A 12,697-nucleotide genomic window follows, 5' to 3' on the forward strand; every position below is an offset into this window, starting at 1 on the left:
AGTGAGTCCGTAAGTGACTGTGGAGGCCAATTCTGGATCCACATGTGGGGACATAGGTTTCCGAGTGGGATTTGATCATGGTAAGGGTTTGCCAAGCTGGCCTTCCTCTTAGCACATTTCTCCCTTGCGTCCTGAGTTTGAGTGTCTTCAAAGCCCATGACACCTTTGGTAAAGGCTGTTCTCCAATTGAAGCGCTCGCAAGCCAGTGTTTCCCAGTTGTCGGTGTTTATACTACATTTTTTTTTAGATTTGCCTTGAGAGAGTCTTGAACCTCTTTTGTTGACCACCAGCATTAAGCTTTCTATTTTAAAGTTTGGAATAGAGTAGATGCTTTGGAAGATGATAATCAGGCATCCACACAACATGACCAGTCCAACGAAGTTGATGTTGAAGAATCATTGCTTCGACACTGGTGATCTTTGCTTCTTCCAGTACACTGGCATTAGTTCGCCTGTCTTCCCAAGTGATGTGTCATTTTTTTTGAAAACACCGTTGATTGAATCTTTTGAGGAATTGGTGGTGGTGTTTATAAGTGGTCCATGTTTCACAAACATACTGTAAGGTTGGTAGTACAATAGCTTTGTAAACAAGCATTTTGGTTTCCCCATGAATGTCCTGGTCCTCAAACATTCTGCACTTCAATCGGGATAAAGCAGGCATCCCCAAACTGCGGCCCTCCAGATGTTTTGGCCTACAACTCCCATGATCCTTAGCTAACAGGACCAGTGGTCGGGGAAGATGGGAATTGTATTCCAAAACATCTGGAGGGCCGAAGTTTGGGGATGCCTGGGATAAAGCTACACTCGCAGAGCTCAGGCGATGCTGGATTTCGACATTAATGTCTGCCCTTGTGGAAAGATAACTGCCTAGGTAGGAGAAATGATCAACATTTTCCAATATTACACCATTGAGTTTGATTTGTGGCGCTGCAGACGGGTTGTTTTGTACTTTGTACTTGTTGGTGCAGCAATTTGTTTTTTTGGATGTTGAGCGATAGGCCAAGCTTTTTTGTTAGGATGGTTTGAAGGTCATCCTCTGAGTGTGCACACACTACGTTGTCGTCAACATACTGATGATTCATAATGAGCCGTTTGCAAACTGTTTTCAACATGCTCAGCTAGGACATAGTACTAGTTATGGAGGAAAGAGCTTCCTAAAGGTCACCCAAGAGCTTGGGCAGGCCAAGTGGGCCTATGGAACTTTTCCCTTTGAATGGCAAATATCTCCCACCGTTTGCAGCATATTACAAACTGCTTTTGAAACTCCCTTCAGTTTTAAAAGAGGTTTCCCCGTGTTTCATTGCAAGCAACAAGAAATACAAGTCCAAAGCCCCCTGAGGCAGGTCATGTGGTTATTTGGATGCAGACCTGATGGTAGAATTTGTGTGTGGACAAGGCCTACCCATACAAAATGGAGAATAGTAATTTCTTTAGTATCAACTCCTGAATACAGCAACAAAGAAGATGACTAAAAAAAGGTCTTCCTTAATGACCTGATTAACAGGAATTTTGCCTTTGTACAAGAGAAGCCATAAGAATTATAAATATACAGCTTTGGTTTTGTTTTAGTGTTGGCTCCTCCTCGTCTCCTACCACCATCTCCTGCTATGAAACAAACCATTTCCCTTTTTTCAGTGACCACACACATCATTTAGGGAAATTCCAGAATATGCTGTGCAAATTCTGATTCACTCTTACCCCCACAAGGATTTAACTCATTCTGGGAATTGCCACAAGCGAATCCAGTCCAGCACGCTAAAGATATCGCGACTTCCCTTTTCTTTGTTTGATTGTTGTCAGATTTCATGCAACATCTTAATGTCCCAACTTGTTGTCACCCAAGGGCCTGACCATGAGGGGCAGGCAAAGGGGTTTTGCCTGTGTGTTTCTCCCTGTGACTTCAATAACAGGCCTCTCTGGGGTAGTTTGGATTTTCAAACCGTAGGAAATGTAGAACCAATAGATACAACACTGTGCACACAGCTCAGGTTGTGGGTCCTTTGTAATTTTTTTTTAAAAAAATGATCACAAAATTCCGTAGCAATGTACTTAAATTATTCTCACCAAGTCAAGAATTTAAAATGACCTAACATGCTACTGATTATATATTTAATGGCCGTGAATTAGGGATTTAAAGCAGGGGGACCAGCGCAGAGATGAAAAGTAAAAGTGAGTGCATGTCTGACAGCAGGAAATTACAGAAAGAATGAAAGTAATATTGTACCTGTTTATATGAACAACTCAAAGAGCAGGTCAGAAAGGTAGCAGCAGCAACGTAATCTGAACAGAATGGAAAGGGAGGTAAAGAAAAGAGCAATCAAGGAGCATGTTTCATACAACTCCTTACTTCTCTCCACTTGACTAGCAAAAGCAGCATAATCTATGTTCGTTAAGCAAATAGGCTTCATTTTCACAATTTATACATGATTTTAAGTTTCTTGGTGGAGAAGAATTTAAGTACAGTACATTGCTACAAAATTTTAAAAGTCAGTGCAACTTCTGCATAGCACCCAGAACTTTATATGCCCTTGAATAAAAATTGGGACAGTCTTATCCCCCTCCTCCTTAGGTGGAAATGTGCACTACTAATTAACCTACTTCAGAATGTAGTAATGGCTGCTTACCCGGTTCATGGGTGAGTAGCGGTTATGACTCAGCACAACGCCTCCTTCATCCCTCCAGAGCCACAACGTTTTTCTTGTGGCTGTTGGCCCCTTCAGCCTGGCCGCCATCCTGGTTCCCGCCAAACCCAGATTTCAATTTTGAACCAATCTGCAGCGGCCTGGGGGCAGGGCCAGGGAACAGACCTTGCTTCCATAGTCTTCACTCAGGTCTGCTCCCGGTGTATTTACGCAGGCCGGAGTGGCCTGGCTCCTGGGGAAGGGGGTGCTGTAACTGGGTACGCAATAAGCCAAACTTGCAGCCTTTGGGGCCTCCTTATTCACTCTTCTTACTAGGGCTCTGGACCGCCACCCCAAAGTCCTGGAGCTGGCACCACTGTAATGAATTACCTCTGCACACCAGTCTTGAGTTTTATTCAAGGACATACAAAGTTCTAGATGCTTTACAGAAGTTGCACTGACTTAAAAAAATACACTTTATGATAAGCAATTTTTAAAATTTCAAATATACCTTCCTTGTCACTCAAGGCTGTCTGCAGCAAGATTTTTAAAAAGTAAACAAACCTAAAGACAACATGAAGCTGCAATAAAACATCAGCAGGAGGCATAAATGACCTATCACACAATCCTCTAATACAGAAAGACGTCAAAATACACAATTTCATAGTAGTAGCCAACATTGCAAATGTTTACTGAAGTAAGTGAGCCTTGTATTTCTTCCTGAAAGTAAATTGCTATATGGCATTTCTATAACTCAAGAACGCCAGCATACAGAGGATCAAGACACACACAAAGCTACCAGCCAAGCAAGCACCAACTGTAAAAAGTAGAATGACGTGTATTTCACAGATGTTTCCTGTGGGGTTGGTGAGCCAGTGTTCTCCACATCCAGAAACTAGAAAAATAGCAAGTAAAAGGTTTTTGTTGGAGGGAGGGAGAGCAGGGGGAAAGGACATATCTACAATATAGACTTAGAGTGATTTAACAGTCATTCCCCACTTCCTGGGCGAGGGAATTCCAGGGGCTATAGTTCTGTGATAAGGTTGGTGGTCTATGGACATTTAATAAATAATTCCCATCACCCTCCACAAATGACATCTCCCATAATTCTTTGAGAGAAGCCATGACAGTTAAGCCACATCTGCACGATACATTTAAAGCACCATTATACCACTTTAACTGTACAGACATACCTCGGTTTAAGTACGCCTCAGTTTGAGTATTTTCAGTTTAAGTACTCCACGGACCCGTCTGGAACTGATTAATCCACTTTCCATTACTTTCAACGGGAAAGTTCGCTTCAGGTTAAGTACGCTTCAGGTTAAGTACTCCACGGACCATCTGGAACAGATTAATCCACTTTCCATTACTTTCAATGGGAAAGTTCGCTTCAGGTTAAGTACAGACTTCCGGAACCAATTGTGTTTGTAAACCGAGGTGCCACTGTAATGGCTTCCCCCAAAGAATTATGGGAGTTGTAGTTAGTTAAGGTTGCTGAGAATTGTTAGGAGACTCCCATTCCCCTCACCGAATTACAATTCACAGAGTGGTTTAACAATGGATCACTCTTCCCAGGGAACTCTGGAGAGCAATAGGGCAGCCCCTTTGCATAGAACTCACTAGTTGAATCCCACCCAGTGTTTTCCCCTTTTTTTTGCAATCTCTTTCCTTAAAAAAATCCAGTATTCCTCTCCTCCCTCAGTCATGAGAGACTTAGAACCCTCATTCAAAAAGTAGGTTTTCTTTAAATCCTGGTCTGTTTATTGGCCTACAACAGCAATTCCTATATATTTGGCAAGAAGCTTTGTTCTACTTGGCGTTTACTTCTTTTGGAGAAGATGGTTTTTTTTAAAAAAAAATTGCTTTATTTATTACAAATCTAGATAAATGTAGAGTACAAGTTGAGGCAAACAGCAAGCACTTCTACAAAGCAGGCAGATCCAGTACTCTACCCGAGATTCCCAGAGAGAGAGAGGTCCTGTATGGGCAAAAGATGCTTCCAGCCTTCATCTAATTCCTGTCCTGTGACCTGTTTTAACCGTTTTAAATACTGTGTTTTAAATTGTTGTAACCTACCCTAGGACCTGCTGTTGAAGGCCAGGTAATAGTAATAACGGTAATAATCGTAATAATAATGGCTGAGAATCTGCAGTGTGCAGAGAATACTTCTATTCTAGTACAGAGAAGGCATGAGAGAGGCAAAATCTGATTTAAAAAGTAACTGAGATAAAAATCAGATAGGTGATTATTGATGTGGTTTGGTTGGGAGGAAAAAGAAAGCACCTTAAATTGTGTGCAGGATTTGAGGGGAAACCACCTCAGTCTGATGTGGCTGGCAGCCATTGGGAGGGGGTGGAAGAACTGCTCTTAATTTCTGCAGTGGTATTTGCTTCTGATGAACTTCTGCCCTGTATCATGTGCAGCATTGGATGATAACTATTCAGTACAGAAATGTTGAAGGAATATGATGTTCCTCCACACCAAATCTAACAACATAGGTCTCAAAGCTTAGACCACTTTCACATGAAACACATCTGCACTACAAACATACTGTATATTGGTTTTATTCCAGCTTAACTAGCATGGTGTTTCTGACAGAATCCTGAAAACTATAGTTTACTGAGGGTGTTGATACCTTGCCATTAGAGACATGCAGATCGTTTCAGAGTTCTACCCTTACTAGAGTTACCTCAACAGAAGTTATAATGAAAACAGAAAATTTAAAAAGCACAGAACAGAAAGGGGGTAAAGTATTGGGTGGGACGGCTCATCACTAATGCTGCCCCACAGGCACCATTCAGTAGGTGCCCATGGCTCTCACACTGTCACAATCCCATGTTGCACAGCACTCTAGAACAGCAATGTGTGAACTACCTGCAGGAAGAAGTGTAATGACAAATATATTAATGTACCAATGTCCCCAGGAAGCTACAGTAAGGCAGTCTCTCTTATACTTCCTGTCTAAGCTTTCCTAGTTCTTTCCTTAATTCCTCCCTGCACATCCCTGGAACCTGAGTCTTTTGACATAGTTCTATCTTTTCCATTTTAAAAATGCATTCAATATATAGAAACAATAAATGTTCGCACTGTACATCTTAATCAATTCTTTATTGGGATGGGCAAATCTGTGACTTTCAGTTTCCCAATCTTAGTTCAGTTCTTTACATTTCCACATAAGTTTGCATTTTTAAAAAAAGGCACTGTCAAAATTCGTCAGCATTTGAGTGTGAATTTCTACTAATGTACACATTTTTGTATGCAATTTTCCATAATACAAACACATCTGCAAAACAATTTCCCATAAATAATGTTATTTTTGCTAGCATATACATTTTTATGGGCACAATGTATGCACTTTTGTGCACATTACTTGACTGAAGGACTGCACTGAAAAATTCAGGGGAGTGTGAATTTCAAAGGATGTCTGTGTTTTGGTTCTTGTATTGTTTTGGAAAGTGCAGATTAGAGAGGTTTGCCTATAAAACCAAACTGAATCAATTTCCCCGTCACCCCTATTTATGGCCCAACCCAGCACAGGCTTGCTAGTATGTAGCGGTTTTGCTTATGTTTTGCCGTTTCGTTTTGCTTCAGCCAATGTCTGGTTGCCACCATTTTATTTTCCTCAAATTCCCCCACTGTTGCATGATTCCAGGGCATTTGATGTGTGTGGGAGAATTGGTAGGGCCGGTGTCTCAAAAAAATGACAGCAACCAGTTCCCCTTTAGAATGCTCTAGAACAGGCATCCCCAAACTTCGGCCCTCCAGATGTTTTGGACTACAGTTCCCATCTTCCCCGACCACTGGTCCTGTTAGCTAGGGATCATGGGAGTTGTAGGCCAAAACATCTGGAGGGCCGCAGTTTGGGGATGCCTGCTCTAGAACACCCTTTATCCATCTTGGTTCCCACTGGAAGTTTTGGACAACAACTTCCAGTAACCCCAGACTGCATGCGCAGCACAACATCGTGGGCATTCTAGAAAAAGAACATGGCTGCAAGGAAGCAGCTAATGATATCAGCTGCTACCACTGGAGAAAAGTAATTCCCACCGCCGAGTAAGCTATTTATGTGCATAAATGGGCAACAAAAACCCCTCAAGCATACTCGTTCATCATTCATGGCATACATTTTGAATAGTTTCCATCTTAATTTTTTCCATTCAGAAGGAATGAATGTGCACAACTCCTAGCACTAAAAATTTCTCAGGGCAGCACCTGATCTCTCTACCTGATACTTCTTTAGATACAGCAGCATGCACTGTAACCAGCAGTGATTCGCGGGCTGTCACAAGCAGGGCACTTGTCTTCCCAATACTGAGTGGATCAATGCCACTTACCAAGAGCAGTAGGGGCAAGGCACAGGGGGCTCATTGTGGTGCAGTGGCAGAAGTGATAGACCATTGCCCCTGTGCCTCACCACCCTCCTTTTGGGTAAGCGGCAGCAATGCTTGCCATCAGGAAGCCAGATACGCAACGCCACCCTACCTGTGCGACCCCACTGACCACTGCTGACTGCAACCATTTAGGTGGACCGAGGAAAGGTTTATCTGTATTGGTCTCAACTGATTTGCAATCAGAAGGAACTACTGTGTGGTGTCAAATGTACCAGGAGAAACACTTTATTTGATAGCCAATTACATCTTTTCTTTAGTGCACACACACCATTGCTCTGTCTCTGATCAGGTTCTGCTTATGTATTCAGCTGGTCGCTTCTGTAACAAGACTGCAATCTCTTTTCAGATGTGAAATTGCTTCTTCTCCTGGAAGATTTGTTTTTCCACTTAGTTGCATTATTCAAGATAGAGAGTAGGGATTTGATGAACATACTGGAATATACTGAAGAATCTCGGCCAGTAACCAGTCAGTTACTCTCACTTACTCATAGTTACTAACAGGTTTTGTATGTCGAAGTTGGAATCCTAAAAGGGATAATTTTCAGTGCAGGAAGGAGATAAAGGCATATGGGAGAAATGTGCCCCCCCCCCCAATTATTTAATGCATTATCTGAGGAAGGAACACAAATGATCTCAAGGTCTCCTCAAAAGTTTGCATATGTAAAAGCATGACAACATTACTAATTTAAACTGGTTTAACAGTAATTCTCACTTCCCATGGAATTATGGGAGCCTGGGAATTGTAGTTCTGTGAAGGAGAACCAGTGCTTTTGGGGGGGGGTCGCAGGGGTACACAAAGCCCTATACATTTTGTGAATCTTTGTACTTTCTCAATTTACAGTATTTATTTTTCCTGATTTGAAATATAAAATGGTGATTTTCTTGAGTCAAAATGAGAGTACCCCTAAACATTTTTTATATATATATAAAAAAGCACTGAGGAGAATTAAGATTTTTTAACAGATTTCAGTATCCCAAGCTGTCCCCCTCCACCTCTTTTGGGGGATAGTGTGGGGATGGAAACCATGACAGTTGAGGTGGCATAATTCAATATATACTCACAGTGTAAATAGATAAGGTCTCACTCTGCATGGGTGTCCATTACGATTATGCAAGTTATCCCCACCATTGTTTGTTAGCTTCCCGAGGAATATTTATTGGTGGATGGCCATATAAAATTAATCAATAAATATTCAATACAGTAATATTATTCAAATGGTTCCTAACAGGGCCTTACAGACCCAAGACCTCTTTCCACAGTATGATAAATGTTAATTACCCATTCACAAAGTTTCTTTCTAAATTCTTGCACAATTTTAGATCACATTTTCTGTCTTTTATCACCCTGGCAGAACAGAATCACAGAAACGGGTTCATGTTCCTAAATGCGTCCTATAGACAGTTGTCACAAATGACAGCCTGCCTAACTTGATTATTCTGGAAAGAAGTGCAAATATCACAACATAAACTCATCATGGTTTCATCTAGAAATGTTATCTATCTGTACCAAGTTGCTAGTTCTTGCCTGGACTGGGCAATAATGTTTGCTGTTGGTTATGAAGCAAGTACCCGATCAGGCTGGCGACAGACTTCCTGTTAAGAGCACCACAACTCCTTAAATGTAATTTATGCAAACTGGTTGAAAGGCCGGGTTTTGTTCTTATGTCACACTGGGCTACAACAGCTCAAGGGCTATCTCCATCCTACAGATATGTAGTGAAATCAGGAACTTCAGATACGTCGAAGGGAAGAACTCACCTCCAGACCTTTTGAGGGAAAGTATGAAAACTAATTAGGGTCCTTCCTGTCCTGAGGTCAATCACAGCAAAGGGCCTTCAAGGAGTTCTGTTTCCATTTTAAAAACAGGATCAATATTTTAATTTTTATTTATTTTTATTTTGTTTGATGTCTTTTTACAAAGCTGGATAACTGAAATTAGAAAATTAGTTCACAAAGGAGTTGACTGAATGTTGCAAACTTGCAAGATGGAAGGATTTTCCCTCATTTCCCCTGTGAGTATATGACATTAATTCCAGTTTGGGGTCTTTGGCTTTGCCAACAGACTGCAAAACAAAATATGATTTGTTGTGGAAAAAATGCGGTTCTTTTGTTATTTATAATACTAGAAAGATTTCGGCTGGCTCGTGGGTGTATAATATTAGTGACTTGTTATTTAACGAATGGATGGGAAGTTAGCATTTCCCCTCTGCTTCTTTTATCTCTTCTGCCTTTCACTGATATGACCCCATATTATTTTATGGGTATCAGCCAGCAAGCATCTAGGGGGAAAACTTCGCTTTGTGGTTGACTGTTTGGTTTTGTGTGATACTGTAGGTATATTGTAATCTATAGCTAAATATGGGTTTTGGTGTTCATACTATATGGTTTTAGGCGACAAGGGAGAAAACAAAATACAAAGTCCACGGAAAGAGAGTTATGTTCTATGCGTTTTAGGATTGTTCTCTCTTTTTAGGGACTGTATTTTCTTGTCAGTATCCGAATATTTCAGCGGAATTTCATATCTTTGTTTAGAACTCTTAGCTGTTACATTAAACATAAGCAAAATCTGTTGAGCTCATCTGATTTTCCCAACTCCTCGATCTTAAATGGGACAAAGGGTGGAAAAAGAGGCAATACCTTCCTGCTTAGGTTGATCAGATGGAATGTTCAGGGGATAAAAACTATTCTCTCTCTTTCCCCTCCTGTAGACTGAAGCATTTATTAATATTTCACTATATGCTTGTTCCAATATTCTTGGTCTTTTTATTTCTATTTCTTATGTTAATTAGTATCCAATTATTAATTAATTTGGTTGGCATTTATAATTTTCTAAGCACACAAATGCTGTCTTATATATTTGGAGTAGATTTCATCCATGCTTGGCAGGCCAGAAGTCCATTGAAATACGACCCATTGCTAAACATGTTTTCTCAGAAATACGTCTTTCTTGATCAAGTAGGACTTGTAAAAATATTTAGGTTTGTAGAATTTAAACAAATGCATATTTAATTTCAAAGGTGCCAGTGAATCTTGCTTAACTGTGTAGGAGTATTAGGAAAAACAAGATAAGCAAATTTGATTTTTTTTCTTATCGCTTGACATATGGCTGTGTGGTTGAGTAGCACTGCAGAAGAACCTCGACCACATTTTCAGTTGCACTTTAGGATTCAGTGAAAGTAAGTAGAATCCTAAATAATTTTGGATGTATCTTCATCACCATCACCATCACCGCTGTACAGTAGTTAGACTATGTAGAATACTAAATCATTTGGCATATAGTTAAATGCATTTGCAAAACCACCCCTTAAAAAGTCAATATGAACTACTTTGCATTATCTCAGGCTACAATTTTTGCACACTTAGAAGGAAGCCTCACTAAACTAAGTGGACTTAACTTCTGAATAACCATGTGTAGGTTTGCACTGTAAATTACTTTTATTGCAGAAGATTCTACAAGTTAATATATCTCATTGCACTATTTGCCAGGATGGGAATACTCCGTAAATACTGAGAGCCAACAAAACATATACCTAATAAATGTACTCTGTGTTGCCGGTTTACTTGCCTACTTGGTCTTCTATCTTTAGTCTCTTCCAGGCAACTTTTTTATCGAGGATTTACCCTGATTTGTTTGGACAAATTTTGCACTGAAGTTATACTGCACCACTGTAGTTGTTTGTAAACTTATTTTATTTAACTTTGCTGCTTGTGCACTGCAATTATCCCACTCTTTCCAGTGCATTTTCCTATCACTTTTCTCATCACAAAAGTTCATGTTTGTTTTTGGTTTGGGTTTTTAAAAAAGCACTACATGCACCATATTTGTGCAGCATCTGATTTAATCATACCCACAAGATAGTGGTAGTTTGGAAGTTGCCTTTGAGTATATTCACAAAGGATGCTTGGACTGCAATTGTATGTGCACTTATTTGGGAGTAGGCTCTATTCTACTCAGTGGATCAGGCTGCAGTAACTGCTTTGTAATGCGGCATGTGCCACTTATAAATGGTACACAAAATACATAGCATGACGTTTGAAAATAAAATGTACATTCTAGTCAATGTAGAGATCTCATGGGCAAATGTCCCACCCTGGACTCCTCCTTTGGGAGGAGGTGTTGGATATAAATTTGATAAATAATCATTTTAAAAAGTTCAAGCCATTCCTTGCTAAAAAGAAAAAGTTACAGAATGCTGAAAAATTAAATAATGCTTCCTCAGTTTAAAAATGCCAAATTGTGGATAGTCATGAGTGCCAATTGTGACAGCTTCCCATGGAATGACAATTGCATATTGGGATTTTCCTGATTTAAAGATGATCTCATCAGAATATGATGAGAAGTTATCTATAGTTCATAATCCCCAACATCTTGTAGCCCTGCATATATTTACCCTAGGTTGGGGTTGCAAATTCTTGCGTGTGTGTTTGTGTCCACGTAGGATAAGGCAATATCCTGTTTAACAGGATGTAACCAGAACCTGGCGTGCTATGGTCCATGGGGTCACGAAGAGTCGGACACGACTAAACGACTAAAACAACAACAACCAGAAGCAGTCATGGGGGTATATGATATAACTCTTTCCAGTTAAGTGTTACTAAAGTTGCAACCCTATGGACACTTACCAGAAAGCAGGGCCAGCTCAAAACATATCACCACTAGAGGCAGGACAGCAAATTACACTCTCCCCCAAGTCAAAGAAGTTAATAATACAGAAAGTTAAGAAAATAAAACAAACCTGCTGGATCAGGCCAATGGCCCATCCAGTCAAGCATCATGTTCTCAAAGTGGAAACAGCACTCGGCTCACCCACAATTCCCAGCAACTGGTCTTCAGAGGCATAATGCCTCTGACAGTGGAGGTCAAGCATAGGCATTGATCCCCTTATACTGTACTGCATGAATTTTTATCATCCTATTTTAAGCCATCCAAAATGGTGGCCATTACTGCCTTCTGGGGGAGCAAGTTCTGTAGTAAATGTGTGCTTTGTAAAGAAGAGCTTTCTTTTATCTGTCATGAATCGTCCTACATTCAGCATGATTGGATGTCTATAACTTCTAGTGTTGTGAGAAATGGAGAAAAAGCTTCTTGGCCCACTTTTTCCATGCTGTGGCTGGCCAATTTATTTTTCATCTGAGGCAGAGTATTCCACAAGCACCTTTCCCTGGCAATAAAAATGAACATGTCTGAAATCCTAAATAATTGCTATCCTTTCATGATATCCAAAAGGTAGCTGACCAACTTTGAGCTTTGGTAGGTTTAACCCTGCTGGAAAGTAAGTTCCACTGAGTCATTGTAACTTACTTCTGAGTAAAAATGCATACTACACTTGGACTGAGAGAGCTGTATGGCTGCCAAGGCAGTTTCATGATGTGCCATTACAATTTTTTAGTTCCCTCTAAAGATTAAGCGTGTTTCTGTGCACTTCTTTAAATGTATTTTTTTTTTGTCATAGGGGCATTTAAGTGGTTCTATGTGCACATACAGACATGGGTGGCGCTGTGGTCTAAACCACAGCGCCTAGGGCTTGCTGATCAGAAGGTTGGCGGTTCGAATCCGCGTGATGGGGTGAGCTCCCATTGGTCGGTCCCAGCTCCTGCCAACCTAGCAGTTCAAAAGCACATCAAAGTGCAAGTAGATAAATAGGTACCGCTCCAGCGGTAAGGTAAACGGTGTTTCCGTGTGCTG

The 12,697-nt window shown here is 40.6% G+C and overlaps 1 protein-coding gene across 3 annotated transcripts in view; it reads left to right on the plus strand.

Annotated features, from left to right (window-relative positions):
• The first annotated feature begins 8,664 nt into the window (after positions 1 to 8,664).
• Positions 8,665 to 12,697, plus strand: part of SPI1 (Spi-1 proto-oncogene) — a 30,357-nt gene continuing 26,324 nt past the window's right edge. For all 3 annotated transcript variants that reach the window (XM_035114332.2, XM_035114342.2, XM_035114352.2), the window contains exon 1: positions 8,665 to 9,023. In XM_035114332.2, the coding sequence (XP_034970223.1) occupies positions 8,979 to 9,023 (45 nt within the window). In that variant the 5' untranslated portion in view covers positions 8,665 to 8,978. The remainder of the gene's footprint in view (positions 9,024 to 12,697) is intronic.

The sequence above is a fragment of the Zootoca vivipara genome, chromosome 1 (assembly GCF_963506605.1).
Source record: "Zootoca vivipara chromosome 1, rZooViv1.1, whole genome shotgun sequence".
Lineage (NCBI taxonomy): Eukaryota > Metazoa > Chordata > Lepidosauria > Squamata > Lacertidae > Zootoca > Zootoca vivipara.